Below are 22,265 nucleotides of genomic sequence, written 5' to 3' on the forward strand. Positions count from 1 at the left end.
CATCATTTACCCTGGGGTTAAAACATCTGGTCTGGCGGTCCCCACCCTGATATTCTTGCCTTTCCCCCTTATCAGATGAGAGCAATATGACAGAGACTTCACTCTTGAGTTTGTCAGGGTTGGGGGAAGTGACCTGTTTGGGCCTGAGGGCCATACAGGAGGGCTCCGGTAGGTATACCTGATGAGACTGCAGGTTTCAAAATGGAGTTTTAAAATGGAGTTGCTTAGGCTCAGGACTAAAGGCTTACACTCAGCCCCCTGAGCCACTGGGATTACAGGCATGCACCATCACACCCAATTCAACAGGTTTCCTCTGTCATTATACTCTTGTCCTACGGTAACTTGCTAGTGGCTTCTCTTTGGCTAAACTCAACCATATACCTAATTCAGGTTCTGTCTAGTTACCTGTGAGGATGGCCTTAGGCCTGAGCCTAAGCAATTCCATTTTAAAAACTCCAGTTTGAAACCTGTAGTCCCACTAGGCACATCTAATAGAGCCCTCCAGAAGGCCCTCAGACATAAACAAGTCACTTCCTCTAACCCTGATGTGATAGTCAAACCAAAGTGACTCCCTCCATTTTGCAAAACCACCATGCCAAGTAGAAGGGTCATGACTGGGGCAAGATGTTCTTTTCCTTTTGCTATAGAAACCTTTAAGAACACAGAACTACCTAATGCGGCATTGTTTCTATAACTAGGGTAACAGGGCTCTGTTTCTGTAACTGGGGTGACTGGGCTAATTGTGATTGGCTAACCATCCCTCCACCTGACTGCACTCTCCCGCTTCTGTAACTTGGCTTGTTTGCATTGGCTAGACCCCCAAATGTCCCTTTTGCGGTTTTCAGGCTTATAAGGAGCGCCCTTGCAATTGTTCGGGGCTGATTGGGGAACAGTCGCCACCGGTGACTGGTCAGGCGCCACCAGTGTGCTTCAATAAAGGCTTGATTTGATTATTCATGAGTGGTGTGGAAGTCAATTTATGAAACCCCGGCAGTGTTATAGTTTAACTATAACACTGATAAGCAGAGTGATGCCTCTGGCAGGCTGTCCTCACCTGATAAGAGGGAAAAACAAGAAAATCAGGGTGGAGACCACCAGAGCAGATGTTTTAACCCCAGAGTAAATGATGCCATTGAGAAATCTGGTGGTAGCTGATAAGAATTGAAAGGGGGGTCAAAAGCCCCCCAATTTACTATAAATTATAGAGCTAATGAACATGGATACAGTCAGCTGAAACAAGGATGCACTTGAGCTGGAAGGCCTGATGAGGACCTGGACTGACATCCCATCAATTGTCATCATTTGCCTGATCCTCTGCATTGATCCTAACCACTCTCAAACTCTACTGCCTCATCTGGACCCTGGTGAGAGCCGCAATTTCTCCCTAAGACCCTGACCCTCTCCTCAACTGGTTGGTGTGTTTGCAGTGCTTAGGATTAATCTAGAATTGTTTGCTATGAATTAATTAATCTAGAATTGTTTGCTGTGAATTGATTAAGTCTATTGTAGTGCCTAGCATTAAGGATTGTAATTTTCTTGATTAAGAACCTATAGAGTGGGGCTGGAGCTTCGGCTCTGTAGTAGAGCACCTGCGTGAGGCACTGGATTAAATACTCAGCATCACTTAAAAAGAAATAAATAAAGATATTGTGCCCATCTACAACTGGAAAAAATATTCAAAAAAAAAAAGAACCTATAGAGGGCTGGGGTTGTGGTTCAGTGGTAGAGCGCTTGTCTAGCATGCACGAGGCACTGGGTTCAATCCTCAGCCACACACAAATGTAAAATAAAGATATTGTGTCCACCTAAAACTAAAAAATAAATATTTAAAAAAAGAACCTATAGAGTGAAATTGTATTGAGCAATTTGAGTGAATAAAGCATTGGAAGGGGCAGCAACATGTGGACATTCTTTATTTCTCCCCCTCGACTGCATATGTCGCAATTTTGCCCCTTGTGCCGTTACCCCATAGTTATTAATTGTGGATTTTTGAAAATCTTTGTTTGTTTATTTATGTATCTATCTATAGTGGAGATTAAACCCAGGGGCACTTGACTACTGAGCCACATCCCAAGCCCTTTTTATTTTTTATTTTGAAACAGGATCTTGAATTTATAATCCTTCTGTCTCAGCCTCCTGAGTAGCTGGGATTGTAGGCATTCTCTACCTGGCTAGACTTCACTTTTTTTTTTTTAATTTTTTAGTTGTAGATGGACACAACACCTTTGTTTTATTTATTTATTTTTATGTGGTGCTGAGGATGGAACCCAGTGCCTCACACATGCTAGGCAAGCATTGTACCACTGAGCTACAACCCCAGCCCTAGACTTCACTTTTTTTTAATATTTATTTTTTAGTTTAGTTGAACACAATACCTTTATTTTACTCATTTATTTTTATGTGGTGCTGAGGATCGAACCCAGGGTCTGGCACGTGTGAGGCAAGCGCTCTACCGCTAAGCCACAACCCCAGCCCTAGACTTCACTTTTTACAATAGTTTTAGGTTGACAAAAAAAAAAAAAATGGAGCATAACCCTTGGTTCACTTTATATTTCTTATGTGTGCACACACACCCACACCTTCTTTCACAATTGAATGGGAAGTACAGAGAGTTCCCATGTTATCCTAATCAACACCTCCTACACACAGTTTCATCTATTATCAACATCTTGCAATAATGTGGTACTTTTGTAATAATTGTTGAGCCAACACTGGTATTTTATTATTAACTAAACTTCATAGTTTATATCCTGCACTAATTTTGTAGCCATACCTGTCTGTGTTAGTCAGCTTTCTGTCACTATAACAAATACCTGAGATAATCAACTTATAAAGAGAAAATGTTTATTTTGGCTCACATTTGAGGTTTTAGTTCATGATCAATTGACCCTATTGTTTTTGGGGCTGTGACACAACATCATGGTGGGAAAGTTTAGCAATGTAAAACCTTTCACCTCATGGCTGGGAAGTGATAGAGAGAAAGGGGATAGACCTGGGTCCTACAATACCCTTTGAAGGTATGCCCCCAGAGATATGAAGATCTTCCACTAGTTTCCCCTCTTGGAGTTTCTACCATCTCCCAATATGGCCTTGCTGGGGACCAAACCTTTAACACATGGATGCTTGGGGGACATTTAATATATAAACTATAGCACATTTGTTATCAGAGAATGTGTGACTCTCTCCAGTAAAATAACCACATCTGACACTATTTTCAGTAGTTCATAGGTGTACTTGTTTTGTAGTGGCTTATACCCATCCTTGTACTTATTTATTTATAGACTCAAATCTCTGAAGATCCAGAGGTTCCCATCTATTTTTTTTTTAATTCACAGCATATCATATATAGCAGGTACCAATAAATTTGCCTTAAATGCATTAATTTCTTTAAATAAATTATGCTGTTAATAAAATAGAAAAACCACAGACTGGAAAAAATCTTGGAAGGCATATATGTAATTAAAGATTATTCTGGGGGGGTATAGGCATGATCCCATTATTAGTTTACATTCTTGAACTTGAATTCACAGATGAATTACTTGGCTATGTGTGCTATAGACAAAGCCTAAGGGCCTTTGGAAATGAATTTAGTTTCGTAATTCCAGTTTATGTAGCCAATATAAGTTCATTTTTAGTAGAATTCTCTCTCTCTCTCTCATTCTTTCTCTTTCTATCTTTTTGGTAGTTGTAAAATGGACAGAATGCCTTTATTTTATTTGTTATGTGGTGCTAAGGATCTAACCCAGCGCCTCACATGTGCTAGGCAGGTGCTCTGCCACTGAGCCATGCCCCAGGGCCCTATGTCAAATTTTGAATGCTCTTGATTAAGATGTATATAATAGTTAAAGCTTCATCCCAGGGTTTTATAAACTGACTTCCAGACCACTCACGTATAATTGAATCAAGCCTTTATTGAAGAACACCGGTGGCGGCTGACCAGAACATAAAGCTGTTCCCCTGATCAGCCCCGAACAATTGCAAGGGCACTCCTTGTAAGCCTGAAAACCACAAAAGGGATGTTCGGGGGGTCTAGCCAATGCAAGCAAGCCAGGTTACAGAAGCGGGACAATGCAGTCAAGCGGAGGGAAGCCTAACCAATCACAGTTAGCCTAGTCACCCCAGTTACAGAAACAGAACCTGTTACCCTAGTTACAGAAACAATACCCCATTAGGTAGTTCCGTGTTCTTAAAGGTTTCTATAGCAAAAGGAAAAGAACATCTTGACCCAGTCATGACTCTTCTACTTGGCATGGTTGTTTTACAGGATGAAGTCATAAAACAAAATGGAGTCACATTTGCTCCTACTATTATATATATATATATATATATATATATAGAGAGAGAGAGAGAGAGAGAGATATGGTACTAGAAATTGAACCCAGAGACACTCTACCACTGAACTATAACCCCAGCACTTTTTATTTTTAATTTTGATATAGGGTCTTGCTAAGTTGCCTAGGCTGTCCTCAAACTTGCTATCTTCTTGCCTTGGCCTCCCAAGTAGTTGGGATTACAGGCATACACTACTGCACCTTGTTAGTATTTGTTTTTCTTGTAAATACATATGAAAAAGTATACGGCCTGATGTAAGTTGTATTTTTTTTTTTACTGCGGATTATACTGAATTAAGCTTGCAAACCACTTGATTGAAGGCTGTTTAATATTGTCTAATAATACACAACAATATTTATAGTGTTAGATCACAAAGTCTCTCTCTTGTTTGTTCACTTATGAACAAGTAAATGATATGTGGCTTTTTACTCTCAGAAAATTGACATTAATTCATTTTGTTGTTTGTATTCTTGCTCATCACCTGACAAATATATTTATATTTCATAAAAACAGTTATCCAGGCTGGAGATGTGGCTCAAGCGGTAATGAGCTCACCTGGCATGTGCGGGGTGCTGGGTTCGATCCTCAGCACCACATAAAATAAAGATGTTGTGTCCACCGAAAACTGAAAAATAAATATTAAAAAAAAACCAGTTATCCAAAGTACCAGCATTTATATTTTAAGAATGACAAAGATCCTTCCCTTTAACTGAAAAAAACCAGTTTTTTGGTTTGTACTATGATCAACTTCTTGATTTTAATGGCACAATGGATGGGTTTAGCTGGAACATTGGCAGACATTCCAGTGAATCATATTTTCATGTACAAGATCCTAGACAGGATCTGGCCAAGGAAGGACGTGCTTCATCATTGTGTCTGAATCTCATTGAGGGCTACAGGATGAATGATAGGATTATGAAGAAAATGCAGAAAGTTGATAAAGTTATGTAGATTATAAGTGGTGTACCTAGGAGTGGACCAAAGTCTTTCCATGTCTTTATCAGTATGAAGTAAGGTAGATTTGTGTACACTGAGTAGCATTTCTGTGATGGATAAAGATCTCAGAAGAGATGACATAGTATAGGAGATGCTCCTAGAGATGAACTCCTTCATCACTTTTCATCTTTTTATGTGATTAAAATGAAAAGATGTTTGAGATTAAGATCATGGTGGGCAAGATATCATATCATGTATATTATATATAGAATGTTAGAGAAGAAAAGGTAATCACTCTGTAAGACCATCACACATTCACGTCTCAATGACAATAAAATGAGAAGATGGAGACAAATTGCAATGCTAATGGATCAATTTAAGTAGAATAAGAATCCCCAAACCTGGGACTGGGGTTATAGCTCAGTGGCAGAGTGCTTGCCTAGCACATGTGAGGCACTGAGTTCGGTCCTCAGCACCATGTAAAAATAAATAAAATGAAGATATTGTGTCCATCTACAACTAAAAAATAAATAATAAAAAAGAATCCCCAAACCTACCAGTCAGTAGTGCATCACTAATTATGAGATTAAAATGGATACATATAAGTAATTGAAATAAATGGTACATGGTCTCATGATATCTTAGGTTTTCTTAAGGGTTCAGTCTCAGAAAGATGATATTCCTCACTGAAGAACTTTATCGGTGACTCTTAGAAATGAAAATATTTAAATAAGATGCCTAATAGAACCTGTTTAGCAAAGATCTGCAAATCTTTTTTTTTTTTTTTTTTTAATGTTTTGGTACAAGGAATTAATTGAACCTAGGGCACTATCCTTTTTATTTTTTTATTCTGAGATAGAGTCTCCCTAAGTTGCTTAGAATCTTGCTAAGTTGCTAAAGCTGGCCTCAAACTTGTGATCCTCCTGCCTCAGCCTCCTGAGTAGATGGAATTACAGCATTACAAGCATGTACTACCAGGCCCCACGGGATCTGGAAATCTTAAGGGTGTTGTCATGCATTACCCGCACAGGGAGTCTAAGGTAGAGTATTTTTATCTCAAACAGATTTGAAGTTGTGTGCAGAGACTAATCAATGACCTCACAGAGATATTTAGAAAAAGCATAAATTTTAAGAGAATTCTGGTGGATGAACTAGGAGCTCTTTAATAAGGGAGAGAGAGAGAGAGTATAAAATGAAGAGAACTCTGAACTCCTGATCTTTTTCCAATCAGAAGCAAGTTGAATGGACTTTTTAAATTGCTAATACAGTTTTCTTATTGTAAATAAAGATTTCAGTTCAAAGGGTAAAGCCAAAAGCCACAGAGAACAACTGACACAGAAAAACTAGTAATAATGATGATGATGGCTCCTGTTCTCAGTGAATTTCAGAGTTGCTAAGGGCCAATCACAGTTGTTACTCCCACTTTCCCCATTTTTGAATAGGTCATTAGGAGTTGTCTTATACCTTTCCCATCATGGTATTGTATATGTGTCTCTGTGGGAATAGTTAACTTATTTATTTCACAGGTGTTTGGATTGAGAAGAACGATACTCAATGATACTCAAGGAACTGTTCCAAGGAGCCACATCTGTATCTGGACCTGATAACAGATGAGGAGCTCTTAGACCTGGATGGAGCTTGAGCCAGGTGCTCTAAAGAATGGAATATAGAGCTTCAGAAGAGGGATGTGTGTGATTGCATGTGGGAGGGATGAGTGGCCAGAAGGCAAATTGTAATGTTCTAAGATGGCTACAGTATTTCCCAGCCCACATGTTTTTTAGAACCTTGGCACCCTCCTTTCAAGAGTGTGTTCTTCTTGACTTTGGTAGATGTCCATGACTGCCATGACCCATAGTAATGACAAGAGAGATGCTATCTAACTCCCACGACGAGGTCAAAGGAAGGCCAAGCAATTGCGCCTTGCTGACTTGGGATCCTCCTTTTAGAACTCAATGCCAGTAACCAGTGAAAAGGCCCAAGTGGAGAGAAACTAAGAACCCCCTAACTCACAGCCCTGCCTGAGTTCCCAGCTGACAGCCAGAACAACTTCCCTGCTCTGAAAGTAGATCCTCCAACCCCCTGTCACTCTGCCTCAGCCAATGTCACTTGGAACAGAGGTGATCCACTCCTATTAAATACTGTCCACTTAGCAGTCTTGAGAAAAATAGATATTCTTTTAAATCACAATGCTTTGGGATAGTTTATTCCATAGTAGGTGATTGAAATAAACCCCAAACACTAGTCATCTAAAACAAGAACATTTATTTAGTTCACATTTCCACACTTTGGGAAGGGCTTGACAGGGACAGCTCTTCTCTGCTCCAGGGTGCTTGAGATATTCATTGGGAAGGTTCAGGTGTCTGGGTCTGGAATCATCTGGGTTTTATTTTACTCAGATTATCTGGCACCTGGGCAGAGATGACTCACAATCTCACTTCACTTGTCAGTGCCACAGAGGTCCCAGCAATTGGCCTCTCCTATGTCTTGGGCTCCCTACACCACCAAAGCCTGAATGTAGTCAAACTTTAGGAGAGGCGGCTCAGAACTGTGAGGGCGTGTTCCCAGAAAACCAGGTGATCTCTGAAGCTACCCAGCACCACTTTCTCTCGACTGATTGTCCAGTGACAAGCCCATGTAGATTTGAAGGGAGGGGACCTAGGTCCCACTCTTGGTGGGAGAATGGCAAATAATTTATAGCTATGTCATAAAACTATCATAAATGGTTTTACTATGATACATTAAAGATAATTTATTGTGAACAGGATTACAGAGCTTCTTGAATATGAAGCATGATATCTTGGACATCAATTTTGGAAAATTGCCTTTTTAAAAATGTTTATTCTTAAGTTTTAGGTGGACACAATATCTTTATTTTACATTTATGTGGTGCTGAGAATTGAACCAAGTGCCTCATGCATGCTTGGTGAGCACTCTACCACTGAGCCACAACCCCAGCCCGAAAACTGCCTTTTAAAAAATATAAATCCCAGTGACTTGGTAGGCTGAGGCAGGAGGATGGGCTATTCAAGGCCAGCCTCGGCAACCTTTAGCAAGAGCTCCTCAACAATGTAGTGAGACCCTTTCTCAAAATAAAAAATAAAAAGCACTGAGGATATTGCTCAGGGGTAGAGCACCCCTCAGTTCAATTCCCAGTACCCAAAAGAAAAAAAAATTCCTCTACATTTTTCTATAGAAAATTGAGTCCATTGTTCACAGACAGACATACTTTTTTCTTGATTTTTCAGGTCTTTAGATTTTTATTTCCCTCTTTATTTTATAGTTTCTAGTGAACAAGAAACAAAATGTTAACAAATAGGCAAATAGCTTGACTTGCTTCCTCTCTAGTAAGTAATTTAATAGAAGAGTTGAAAACACATAAGAAAATAAAGAGTGTTACCTGTGACTTTCAGTTTTTGTGTTAAAAGTCCTCTAAGATTATCTGTTTGCTTCTGAATAATTAATTCTGACTTCTGGGAACAGATTATGTGCTAGGTTCTATCCTCACCAGCCATTGTCTTTTCAAATATACTTGCACAATATTCTGCAATGCTGAAGTAAAAGGAAGTGAGGAAATGATTCCTCTAAGTTATCCCACCATAATTTTCCCACATCAACCCTAGAATCTGTAAATGAGATGGAAGAGAGATCAGAGTCTAATCACCATGGTGCAGAGTTTATACTTAATTACTCTACAGAAAGATATTCCCAATTCCTCCCCTCAAAGGACCTGCCCACCCCCCACGTGAATTTCCTTATATCAACACCCTTCTGTATGCTATTGGTTAATAAAGATTCTACTCTGCTTCCAATGATTGGAATATTGATGACCATTCTCTCACAGTGATGAAAAAATTCTCCCATCTTTAAAAGTTATCTAATACAAAGCATTAACAAAAGAATTAAAGAATTGATAGAATTAAAAAATGAAAAAAAAAACCTAGAAAACCCCCTAAATTTTAACAAAGGGGGCATTTGTGCAGCTTATGTCTGAATCTTCTACCACATGCATGTGTCACAATAGCAAAGTACTATGTTGACAAATAAAGCAAATTCAATAAAATGACATGAAATATACCATAAATGCCAAATAGGCATTTAATGCTACCCAGGGGAACTTACATAGTCACTAGACACTAAAATGTGATCTAAACTCTTCCCCTGTCCATAACAATTTGGATTTGCATTTACAACTTGGGGGACACACCCTTGTGGGTGCCTCCAAGGTGTTGGGAGAAGAAGGACAGAATTTGCTTCCAGGCATCCACCTGGGCCTTAGAATGAGCCCTGAGCTCCCCACCCCAGATCACAACTTTGTTGAACAATTTGTGCACAGAAGCTGGGCACACGGAGAAGTAAGGAGGCTCAATGTAGTGCCCAGTCCCAGGGTAAAGGATGATCCTGGGTTTTTCCTTTCCATGGGCCTGTAGTCTTTCAGAGGCTGTTTGCACATTTAAGTCACTCCTCCAGTTATGGTCATCCTGACCAGCAATGAAGAGGATGGGCCCTTGTGCCTTCTCTATTGGAATGATACTGGGGTTCTCAAACTTCTCCACAATATCATTCCGAATATCCACAATGTCCAGAATGCCTGAGAAAGTAACCTTGATTCGCTTCAGGTCAAGGCCCAGTCGTGGGATGCTAATCTGCTTGTAGTGTATGGTTGAGTTTCCGCTGCTCCCAGATCCATTGATGGATACAGTGGCTGAGATATTCTTCAAGAATGAGGCCATTGAGAGACAAATGTCAGCTCCTAGAGAAAAGCCCAGAAGCCCAACACCTGGGCCCTTTACCTGAAAGAAAGGAAGAAAGAAGAGTTAAGACTTTATTCGACATGAATATGCAACTCAAAATGCTGCTAGCTTCAATATGTGAAGTATCCACAATGTCAGGTGACAGGGGAGTTTCTTCCCAAGTATTAACTATCTGGTTAAACATGAAGAAAAAAAAAATCTTAAATTCAATGGCAAATTTAGGAACTGGTTCCAGAGAATCATCCATTCAAGAATGCTCAACCATGGAGCCTGTCAAGTTCAGGCTCATTCAAGTAGATCTGATTCCAGTCTTTATATGGCTTGGTATCCAACTGTGTGGAACTAAGTTCTCTTCCAAGATGGCAATCATTAATCAGACCCCATCTAATCATTACAGGCAAATGATTAATTTTATGGAAACAAAGTAAGACTTCAGAGTCCAGTTCAGTAGTTCTTAGCCTCTGAACAGGTGGGCAAGTTCAGATCAGATTCTCCAAAATCAGGAAATTACCGATTAAATGACAAGCATGCAAAGATACTAATGAGAGGCTCAATTTGCTTTACAAAATGAATTTAGGAATTTCTCAGTGAAATTGCACATGGATTATAAGAACAATTCTACATCCTGAACCCATTTGTTAGAGAAATCGGAAATAATAAGCACCCAAAGCCTAGGAGGTCTCCAAAAGGAATCTCAGTGAAAACAGAACAGAGCAGCATCACTGCACTGGTTCTGGTGACACCAGCTATGGAGACATTTCTTGGGAGACTGATTAAAAAAAGGGAGGAGAACCTGAGGGTGTTGAAGCATGTAGCACACAACTTCTTCAAAGTAGTCCAGGTGTATGTTGCTGAAATCCTTGGGGAGATCATCAAAGTCATAAAAAGCTACAGCCAATGTGGCAAAGCCATGGCCAGCCAGAAGGCTGGCCCGATATTCCAACAGGCCTCCTCCAACTCCGTAGATATCAATGATCCCAGGGAAGAGTCCAGGTCCTAGAGAAGAGAATAGGAAGGCATTATACAGCTTGAAGAATTTGCTTTCCTCTAGAGAGCTTTCTAAGTTATTTAGTGGGGTTCCTATAAATCCAAGGAAAGAGGACAGATTCCTGAGTCACTACTGAAAAGAGATACAAGTTCCTTGGAAGGAGAAAAAAATCCAAAGCATAGAGTAACTTCCCATTGGTGATTTAACCCTCCATGAGATTCTATGGTAAATTATCTGCAGGGTTTTAAGAATCATCAGTTGTTGTAAAAGAGAGCAACAGAACTTTTTTAGTGGATTAGAACATCATTTGGGGATGGGGATGTGATTCAGGTAGGGACCTTGACTGACATGGGGAGGCCTTGGGTTCTGTCTTCAGCACCAGAAACAAAACAACAGGGTGCTGTGCTGGAGGACTGCACGTAGAATAACGAATGTGAATAAAAGCTGGATGTTGTGTTGCATCAACCATTGGCGTTGTTTGTGTACTATTTCAGCTGTCCACGTGGAAAGAGGAAAGAAAAACACCAGAAGCTGGCTGTCTGTGAGGAAGGCAGTGAATGTGAAGTGTGATCTATGGTAGAGAAGGACATGAAGAAGTGAAGGATCCAGTAAGCCTAAGACATGAGACAGAGGCAAAAGGCAATAACATCCTTAACCCTGGCCACTTTCTCTAAGAGCAGCCCTGCTGTGCCTGGAGAGATCTGCAGAGTAGTGATTAATAGCAAAGTGAACCAGATTCTTCCTTTGAACAATAACAGTACTCACTCTTTGGAATATAATAGAGATAAAATAAGATAATGCAAAAGAGTCTAACGAGTCAAAATCTTCTATTTTGATTGGTCGGCCATGAACACGGCGAATGCCAGTTTCTCAACAGGTGCCGAAGTAGCCAAAACCCAGCCAGCACAGCACAGGAAACCAGCGGCTGCCAAGGCAACAACTCCTATTCAGCAGCAGCCTGGGCTCACCTGGCGGCAGGAAGAGCGTGGCTCGCACCCTGCCCTCCCGGACCGGCACCCGCTGGACCCCGGGCGGCAGGAAGTGGCGCTCGTGCAGCGCCCGAGCCAGCAGCCGCCCAGCGTCGGGCTCGTGGCCGTCCAGCACCTCCAGCTCCACCACGAAAGGCGTCTGCACGTCCCGCTTCACCAGGCGCCAAAACGGCTTATCAGGCTCCATGGCCCAGATCAGCCCCATGGGCTCCAGGCCCGCGAAGCTGCCACCCAGCGCGGGCGCGCGCGCCAGGTCCAGCTCGCCCCTGGCGTCCGCGCGGTAGCGCGCGTGGGCGCGGAAGAGCGCGCCCTTCTCGTCGCGCAGGGACGCGCGCAGCGTGACCAGCTGCTTGGGGGCTAGGCCACGCACGGTGATGTGCACCGGCTCGTCCCAGCAGCAGTGGCTGGCGGGCTCCAGGATCAGCGTCGCTGCCATGCTGGACTTTGAGCAGAGACTCTTGGAAGTGGTGGCTGGTACGCGTGATTGAGTCCCAGTGCGGGTTTGGAGAACCGAGGCGTCAGGAGCGCTGGGAGGCTGAACGGATCACGGTGTATCTGGGACCTTATACCTGTGGACTCCACGCCAAGAACTGGTCTGAGATCCAGGAACTAGCCCCTGGGCGGGCTGAGAGGATGTCAGAAGTTTTTGCAGTAGGGCTGGACATAGCCAGAGGAACATACTATGCCTGTCACCACTCCCACTTGTTTGAGTCCAAGTTGTTGGGTGGTGACATGAGCAGTGAATGCAATCACGACAAAGTCCACCCACTCTATGGATTCTTTGACAGCTTTTTTTTCCTTTCTTTTTTTTTTTTTAACCTTTCAATAAGTTATAAATTTTTCTTAGGCTGATATTAGAATACCTGATATCAGATAACTTATAAAGAATAGGGATTTATTCTTACATTTTGAAGACTGAAAGTCCAAAGCCCAAGAAGGGCCCACATGTGGTGAGTACCTTCTTGCTGTGTCATTCCATAGTAGAATAGCAAAAGAACATTAAAAAGTGAGAGGAGAGCTGGGGATGTAGCTCATTTGTAGAATACGTATTTAGCATACACCAAGCTCTGGGTTCAATCCTCAGCACCAAAAGGGGGAAAAACTAGTGGTGGTGAGGCAACACTCATTTTTAGCAGGAACCTACTCCAGGGATAACAAACCCATTCCTGCTGTAAAAGCATTAATCTGTTCAATCTCTCTTACAGGGCCCACCTTTCAACACAGTGGTATTTGGGATTAAGTTTCCATCACAGACAGACATTTTCAAGCCATAACAAATTTATATTAAAAAGATCCTGGGCAGGTTTGTACCTCAATGGTGGAGGTTTATCTAGCATTCCTGAGACTAATTTTGATTCTTAAAACAGCAGAAACCCAAAACAAAACAAACAAACAAACAAACAAAAAAACAATAACAAAAAAAATTCCAGGGGCTGTGGTTGTAGCTCAGTGGTAGAACATTTGCCTAGCATGTATGAGACACTGGGTTTAATTCTCAGCACTGCATAAAAATAAATAAATAAAATAAAGACATTGTATCCATCTACAGCTAAAAAAATTTTTAAATTAAAAGAAATAAATATATTGTGTCCACCTACAACTATAAATAAATAAATAAAAATTTTTAAAAAGAATTCCATGTTTACAATTCAATGAGTTTTCGCATATATGCATGCATATATACATAAACACCAAACCCACAATAACAGAACTAGAAGCAGATCATTAGCCCAGAAGCCACTCTTTCTCTTTTCCCAGATATTTCCCTCTTCCCCAAATACTCTTGTATTATTCAGCATTTGATTCTACAAAGAAATACCTGAGGCAATTGACCTATAAAAAGAAAATGTTTAAATTATAGTTCTAGATGTTTCAGTCCAAAATCAGAAAGCCCCCTTTGTTTGAGCTTCTGGTGAGGGCACAAGATGTCAATGGTGAGGAGTGCCTGTGCACCCATCATCAGCCATAAAAAGGACACAGAGATTGAGAGACTTGATCTCATAATCCCCTTCAAGAAACACCCCCAGGGCTGCTTATATTTTATTTAGAGACAGGTTCTGGCTAAGTTGCTTAGGGCCATGCTAAGTTGCAGAGACCAGCTTTGAACTCTTGCCTTAGCCTCCTGAGCTGCTGGGATTACAGATTTTTCTGTTTCTGGTTTTAAGGGGTACTGTCTCTGATGGGATCCTTAAGGTGGATTTTTAACAGGAATTGCTCCAATTGCCTTTCCTATCTTGCCTGGAATTTCCCAAGTTTCTGGATTAGTGTCAGTTTCCATCAACAGTAGCAGAGAACTTGTCCTGGAGCCATAAGAATGGTTATACGCATATGGACCAAAATGTCCCTCCCCCAGTAAAGCAGCTGGACTTTTGGGCATGATTAAGAAGGAAAGAATGGGGGCTGGGGATGTGGCTCAAGGGGTAGTGCGCTCGCCTGGCATGTGTGCGGCCCGGGTTCGATCCTCAGCACCACATACAAACAAAGATGTTGTGTCCGCCGAAAACTAAAAAAAAATTAAAAAAAAAAAAAAAGGAAAGAGTGAAAAGATTGCCCTCCCATTCACAGGTGAGGGCCTTGAGAAGCTTCTAGTTAAGGGTCTTTTAGAGATTCCTTTTTTTTGATGAATTGGAGTGTTGAGAGGAGGACAGAATTCTAAAGGAGGATGGAAAAACTGGCTCCTATTTCCAAAAGGAAAGTAATTCGTTTCACTCTATGGTTGTGGTCACTTAGGGTTTCCTTACAGAGATGACAATCAAGAAGTTATGCCATGTGCTTCCTCAGTCCTGTTGTTGGACCTTGGGGGAAGCATCTGAACTTGGAGACATCCATCTCCAGGGACATCTGACTTCCAGTGGTCCCCCTTGCAAATAGGACAAGGTTTGGGCAGACTCTTTGACTCCCATGGCCATCCTGCTTGAAGTGGCCTTCCTGCCTACAATTAAAGCAGGCTGCGTGGGACTTCCCTTTCTCTTGGGAGCCTTGTTTTGGGTTGACCTCTATAATTCAGCCACCAGGACCACTACCTTTCTATTGTGCTGTTCTTCCTTCCTTTTAGTTTCCTCTTGATCTCTATGTAAAAAAAAATCTTAGTAGCCATTTTAAGATTGTCCAGAGTTTTTTTCAGGTCCTAAGGGAACTCTCTGGAATTTCCTTTGGGTGCCTGGAGCTGACTGGTTATAAAGTGATCTCTCAAGATCAGTTGGCTCTGTAGACCTTGAGGTCATGCTGATATATTTGGTCAGAGCCTTTCCAGGAAGGTGGAAGGGGTCACTTTGGAACCCTGAATGTCCTGAGATAATGTAGAATAATTTAAAGGCTTAATACAAATCCTCTTAATCCCTTCTATCATGCAGAGCTGAAAATGTTTGTTTCCAGTCCCTTATGGAACACTTAGGGTCCCAACAGGGATCTTGGGGAATGACTAGTTTTCCCATGGGGAAATGTTCATTTTTTTTTTCTTGGCCAGTCAGGATATTCCTATTCCCAATGGCTGCATATAATTCATCCCCATAGACCTTGTCTATCTATAGGGCTACCACATTTTTAGTCAGGGTCAGGTTTGATTAAAGAGCAACATAACATCTTTCCATGCCAAGTCAAAATTTGAGTCAGTCCCTAAGAAGCCTCAATGTATTTGTCAGGGTCATCTGAAAATTTTCCTAAATCAGACTTTATCTGTCTTAAGTTATGTAAAGAGAATGGAGCAGGCACTCTGGTGGGTCTCCCATCTAGGCCCATATCTGCTTCTCTTAAAGGCAAAAGGGAGGGATAAATTTGGGGTATTGATTTAAGTCCCTGGAAAGGATGAGTGGGAGAACAGTGTATTATTCTCCTTTTAGAGGAAGAACTTCTTCCCTGATTTAATCCTAAGATGAAAGCAGCCAGAAGTGCTGAATCTGGCATTTTTAAGATAATTTGGAGTTGTCTCTCTCAAAGTGAAGAAGGCTTGCATGTAGGGGACTTCAAACCATGTACCCTCTTTTGCAAAACAGGTCTAACTCTAAGATGATGTGTAATTGATACTCTCCTCTGAGGCCCTTTCTCTCCATCCTCCAGTTCATACTCAGGCTGACTTGGATGCAGAAAAATACCAGGTATTTCTTTTTTAAGAGTTTGTGCATCTCTTCTTTAAGATACATTCTACTAGTATGTAGATGGCAGAGGAGGTATTTCCCATCTGTACAACAGAAAGAAGAAAAACAAGTTATTCCATTTGTCTTATGATCAGGGCTTCCCCTGGTTTTTCTTCCCTGTCCCATGAGTGACCAGGGTAAAGAGTTGTGGCTACTGGATTAATTGCTCTTACTGACGTGGACTCACATCCTGTGATTCCCTTAGATTCTTTTCCTGTCTTTTATAATTAACTCTGGCTTGCCAGTGTTGAGCCCACTGATCTGTAAAACTGCTTGCTTGCTTGTATGCCCTACTCCTGGATGGCCGTACAAAGAACAATGCACCAAGCAAGTTAATGCTGTCATTGTATCTGTTGACTAATGTTTAAAACCTCTTTCCTTGTTGTAACTGGTATGAGAGCTGAGAAAATAGGTGGCAAAGATGTGGGATCAACTGTCCTACAGTTAGGTTTGATCATCCCTCATGGCCAGTATGGACTTGATGTGTTTGTTAGTCTCATCTATTTCCACATCAGGGGGAAGGACTGGTAGCTAGGATGAAGTGTCACAGCCACATTTCAGCAACAAGGAGGTTTTAGAAAGAGTTGTTCTGAGGCTGGGTTTACCTGGATTCCGTTGTTCAGTTCGGCTTTATCTGTTCCATAGGTGATGGCTATCATCTCAAAGTGGTTGGCTGGTGTTATTTTGTTAGGAGTTGTACTTCTGCAGAATTTTGATAGTCAATAAGTACAAAGTTGAACAAAAAACAAATCCACTTCGCATAATAGTTTTGAATCAAGAACTTACTGCTAAAATTAACCAGTGATATAAATCGAATGACCAAAAGTGGCCATTAGTGTGAGTCCTGTTCTAACAGTGGAGGCTGTTCTTATATGTAGTTCAGGCTCAATTTTCCAGGTCCAATATGTAGTTTTAGCAACAGCTAAACCATCTAGAGTTACCTTATCATTTGAAATGCCATGATCGGATTGAATTAAGAGTGTTATAAAATGGAAGATTACTATAATTTGAGCCTAAATTGCACTTGGAAATTTTGCCAACATTATCCACTATCTAAGTAGACTTAAGAATTCCTTAGATGTTATGTCAGTTATCCATAGTAGCTATTGATTATGAAATTTTAAATATAGCATCATACTGCCATATGAAAATACATAGGATAATAAAAATAAAAGAAAAATTTTTGCTATGGTATGGAGTTTTGTTCTGACATCAATTTCTTGTCATGATTTGCAGTTTAAATGTCTCTATTTATGGCATTGAGTAGTTTCATGAACTTTCTTTGTGGCTCAGATATCAACATGAGCTATGAGTCTTCACCCTTGAAATTTACTTCAAGTTTTCCAGCTTTAAACTTTTAGGGATTTTGGAAAAAATAGTTTCTGTTCTTTTTTTTTGGGGGGGGAGTATTGGGGATTGAACCCAAGAGTGCTCAACCACTCAGCTATATCCACAGTTCTGCACTTTTATTTTGTACTGAGACAGGATCTAATTAAGTTGCATAGGCTGGCCTCAAACTTGTGATCCTCCTACCTCAGCCTCCAGAGCAGTTGGGGTTACAGATGTGTGTCACTATGTCCAGCCAAATAGTTCCTTTTCTTAGTGATTTTGTCAGAGAAAATGGGATTGGAGAAACTAAAAGAATGTAGGATCTCATCCAGCCTATAGGTAGAGATAACTTTAAAAACTCTCAAAAGAATGAACAGAGCTACAATCTGTTGAGAGCCACAGCCGAAGGGGCCCCAGCAAACTTCCAGCTGCCAGCAAACTTCCAGCTGCCAGCTGATGATTGGCTCACAGCGGCCCCAGCAAACTTCTAGCTGCCAACTGATTGGCTCCTCTGCAGTGATGCTCATTGGGCTGTTTCCCTGCCCTTTCAGACCACAGAGCTGCTCAATGGGGGACTTTTTTGGCTCCGCCCACGCGACCCAGCCAATCTGCCTCAAGAGCAGGAGGAGTGGGGGAGGTTGAAGGCTTGTGGGAAGCTGGTGGTGGCAGTTGGGCTCTGAGGGTTTTTCCTGAGGAGCTGTGTGGTGTGGTGTGTGTGTTCTAAAAATAAAGTTTGTTTCTTTTGACAAGTGGCTCCTGAATTGTGCCCAGCCAGACTGCGGCATTTGGTGGGCTGCACGGGGGAACAACTGAGGGTAAGTGATAAGGTAAAGTGCTCGCCCCTGAGGGCAGGGTGAGAGGATGGGTAGCCATTTTAAGATTCTTCTTTTGTTTTGCTTCACTTTTGTTTTAAGTTGCCTGTTCCTGGAGATGTGTAAGATGGAAGAAAAACCGCTCACATCTGAGGAACAGATAGGGAGAAAGGACAGATGGGCATTTCAGGAGGATAGAAAGGCTATAATGATTTTCTGTTGTTCCACTTTTGTTTCATTCTGTTTCAGTTTTGTTTGGCATTATCTTGTTGGGTTGTATTATAGTTATAGTAGAAAAAATTCAAGTAAAAGAGAAGGCCTCTCGAGCTAGTAAGACAGAGGAAAAATTTCAAGTAAAAGAGAAGGTCTCTCAAACTAGTCAGAGGAAAAAATTCAAGTAAAAAAGAAGGTTTCTCGAGCTAGTCAGACAGAGGAAGAAAGTTTAGAGCAGAAAAAGCCATCAGGGGAAAAGTTACAACAGGAGACTGCTACTAACACCTTTCTATCACCAGAGGGCATAAGTGTCCAACCAACAACACCACCTCCATATGCTGGGAGGCCCCCAAACCCCGCAGTTGATAGATGGGATCCTGAGACAGGATCTCAAATATTAACATGCCCTGTATTTGAGGCAGGAGGGCAGCGAATTCACAATGCTTTAAATTTCAAAACAGTGAAGCAGCTAAAAGAGGCTGTAACAACCTATGGTCCTCAAGCACCCTTCACTGTAAGCATGGCCGAATCCATTAACAACTTGAACATGATGCCAGCAGATTGGGCTAATATGTGTAAAGCTGTGCTAAATGGAGGACAATACCTGTCATGGAAGGTTGCCAATGAGGAATTTTGCAAGGAGATGGCTAGGCAAAATGCAGCAGCTGGTTATCCTCAGAGAAATCTAGATATGTTGTTAGGAAAGGGACCTTATGAGGATCAGCAGCAACAAATTGCATATGATCCTGGCGTATACGCACAAATTGCTGTAGATGCAGTTAGGGCATGGAAGACTTTACAAGGACATGGAGGTTTACAAGATCAATTATCTAAGGTAATACAAGGAGCTAATGAACCTAACGCTGAATTTGTAGATAGACTTATTCAAACAGCTACCAGAGTTTTGGGAATACAGAACAAGCAATGCCATTAATAAAACAACTGGCTTATGAGCAAGTGAATCGTTGGTACAGAGAAGTCATTAGACCATGGAAACATGAAGATTTAAACACATATATTAAATTATGTAGAGACATTAATGAACAAGGGCAAGTCATGGCAGCTGCAGTAAAACAGGTTTTAGATGCCAGGCCAAGAACATGCTACAATTGTGAACAAACAGGACATTTTAAAAGGAATTGCCCCATAGGAGGAGGGTTTAATAAAACTAGGTATCAAAGGAGTAGAATACCAGGTATTTGCCCACGATGCCATAGAGGGAGACATTGGGCTAATGAATGCCGTTCTCAAACCACCATAGAGGGTACTCCATTATCAAAAAACGAACAAGGACCAGGTGTTTATCCACGATATTGTGGAGAAAGGCATTGGGCTCCATTGCCAAAAAATGGACAGGGGGGCCCAATGCTCCAGGGCCCAAGACCACAAATATACGGAGCACTGGAGGAACCCAGCAACCCCATCAGGGTAGTGCCCAGGACACATTGTCCATTAGATCTCTCATCAGACAAACCAGAGGGAGCGCAGGGTTGGACATCTGCACCTCCACCAGAGCAGTACTAACTCCAGAGATGGGAGTTCAAATCACAGGGGTAAAAGGACCTCTTCCCAAAGGAATAGTAGGCTTATTACTGGGACGCAGTTCTTCTACTCTAAAAGGACTTATGATAAGTCCTGGGGTAATTGATCCCGATTATGAAGGTGAAATAAAAATTATAGCCAGTTCTCCAAAGGGTATATCAGTAATTTAACCAGGAGATAGAATAGCACAGTTACTAATAATACCCAGCCTACATGATAAATTTTCCAGTCGTACTATAGAAAGAGGTTCCAAGGGATTAGGCTCCACAGGTGTAGATTGGGCTATGCTTTCTTTAAATTTAGATTCTCGCCCCATGCTAAAACTAAATATTCAAGGACATGAATTTAATGGGCTACTGGATACAGGTGCAGACCTTAGCATCATCTCTCGTCAAGAATGGCCAAAACATTGGCCATTACAACAAGCCACTCAAATGCTTCGAGGCCTAGGAGTGGTGACTAATCCCCATAGAAGTGCAATGGTATTAGATTGGAAGGATCCTGAAGGATGTGAAGGAACTATACAGCCATATGTATTGGATCATCTTCCCGTAAATTTATGGGGATGAGATGTCCTAGATCAATTAGGTTTGACATTAACAACTAACATCAACCAAAATGCACCCACTATTATGACTAGACAAGGTTTTAGGAAAGGAAAAAGATTAGAAAAACAAGAACAAGGTATAGCAGCACCAACACAAATAGATCAAGGAACGGACAGACGTGGGTTGGATTTTCAGAAAGGGCCACTGAGACAATAAAAATTACTTGGAAATCAGAAAGACCAGTATGGGTTCCTCAGTGGCCCCTGACTAAAGAAAAGATACAAGCAGCCCATGACCTGGTCAAAAAACAATTAGCGGAAGGACATATACAACCTTCTGTTCTCCCCATAATACTCCCATTTTTGTCATCAAAAAGAAATCTGGTAAATGGAGATTATTGCAAGATTTAAGAGCCATTAATAATGAGATGGTTATTATGGGATCTGCTCAATCGGGGATTCCTCAATTGTCTGCTTTGCCAAAAACCTGGTATGTTTTAGTTATAGATATTAAAGATTGTTTTTTTTTCAATTCCAATTCATCCTGAGGATAGTCCACGTTTTGCATTTACTATCCCTGCACTGAATCATGAAGGTCCTGATCAGAGATATGAATGGAAAGTACTCCCTCAAGGGATGGCTAACAGCCCAACTATGTGTCAAATTTATGTTAACAAAGTAATCCAGCCACTTAGAAATCAAAATCCTGAACTACAAATATTTCATTATATGGATGATGTATTATTAGCACACAAAGATAAAAACACATTGCTGGAATGTTATGCCACACTTACAAACTTATTAAAAAATTATAATCTAGAGATATCAATAGATAAAGTACAATTAAATTTTCCAATTAATTATTTAGGAGTTCTATTATTCTCAACCATGGTCCATCCACCAAAAATTCAAATATGAGTAGATCAACTCAAATCACTTAACGACTTTCAAAAGTTATTAGGAGACATAAATTGGATAAGGCCTTATCTAGGTATACCAACAGGAGAGTTGGGACCTTTATTTGATATCCTAAAAGGTCCATCAGATCCAAATTCACCCCGAATGTTAATGCCTGAAGCAAGAAAGGCATTAAAAATCATTGAAAATATGCATTTGGATAGAACTGATATAAGTTTGCCTTTATTATTTATTGTACTACCAACAAAAAATATTCCTACAGGAGTATTTTGGCAAGAAGGTCCATTATTATGGATACATTTATCTTATTCTCCTAACACTATTCTTACTAGGTATCCTAGTAAGAATACTCAAAGGAATAAAAGCAGCAAAGGGAGTGTTTGGAATTTCTCCTAATAAAATTATTACTCCATATACTATGAATCAAATTGATGAGTTAGCTAATGAGTTAAATACTTGGGCAATAATCATGTGCAAATCTAATGTTTCATTTGATAACCACTTACCATCTAATCCTTTATTGTCTTTTTGGTCATTGCATCCTGTAATTTTTCCAAAAATGACAAGAAAAACACCTATCATGAATGCTCCAAATATATTCACTGATGGGTCAAATAATGGTACAGCAGCAATAGTTACACCTGATCAAACTTTTACATTTTTAGTACCCAAACAATCAGCTCAAAAGGTAGAGCTTAATGCAGTATTACAAGCTTTTGTGATGTTTAAAGATTCTGTATTTAATTTATTTTCCGATAGTCAGTATATAGTTAAT

At 40.9% G+C, this 22,265-nt stretch overlaps 1 protein-coding gene and 1 long non-coding RNA gene across 2 annotated transcripts; one reads left to right on the top strand and one right to left on the bottom strand.

The window, feature by feature from the left end:
* Positions 1-1,213: 1,213 nt before the first annotated feature.
* Positions 1,214-11,781, top strand: LOC139704671 (uncharacterized). Its single transcript, XR_011706554.1, has 3 exons — positions 1,214-1,364; positions 6,795-6,915; positions 11,502-11,781. It is a non-coding gene; the product is annotated as an uncharacterized lncRNA (long non-coding RNA).
* Acot4 (acyl-CoA thioesterase 4) lies at positions 8,259-12,522 on the bottom strand. The gene is made up of 3 exons (XM_027931694.2): positions 11,976-12,522; positions 10,813-11,015; positions 8,259-10,058 (listed from the first exon to the last, which is right to left on the bottom strand). The coding sequence occupies exons 1-3, from the start codon at positions 12,430-12,432 to the stop codon at positions 9,453-9,455; spliced, it is 1,266 nt and encodes a 421-aa protein (XP_027787495.2). The 5' UTR covers positions 12,433-12,522; the 3' UTR covers positions 8,259-9,452.
* Between the last annotated feature and the right edge of the window lie 9,743 nt (positions 12,523-22,265).

The sequence above is a fragment of the Marmota flaviventris genome, chromosome 2 (assembly GCF_047511675.1).
Source record: "Marmota flaviventris isolate mMarFla1 chromosome 2, mMarFla1.hap1, whole genome shotgun sequence".
Classification (NCBI taxonomy): domain Eukaryota; kingdom Metazoa; phylum Chordata; class Mammalia; order Rodentia; family Sciuridae; genus Marmota; species Marmota flaviventris.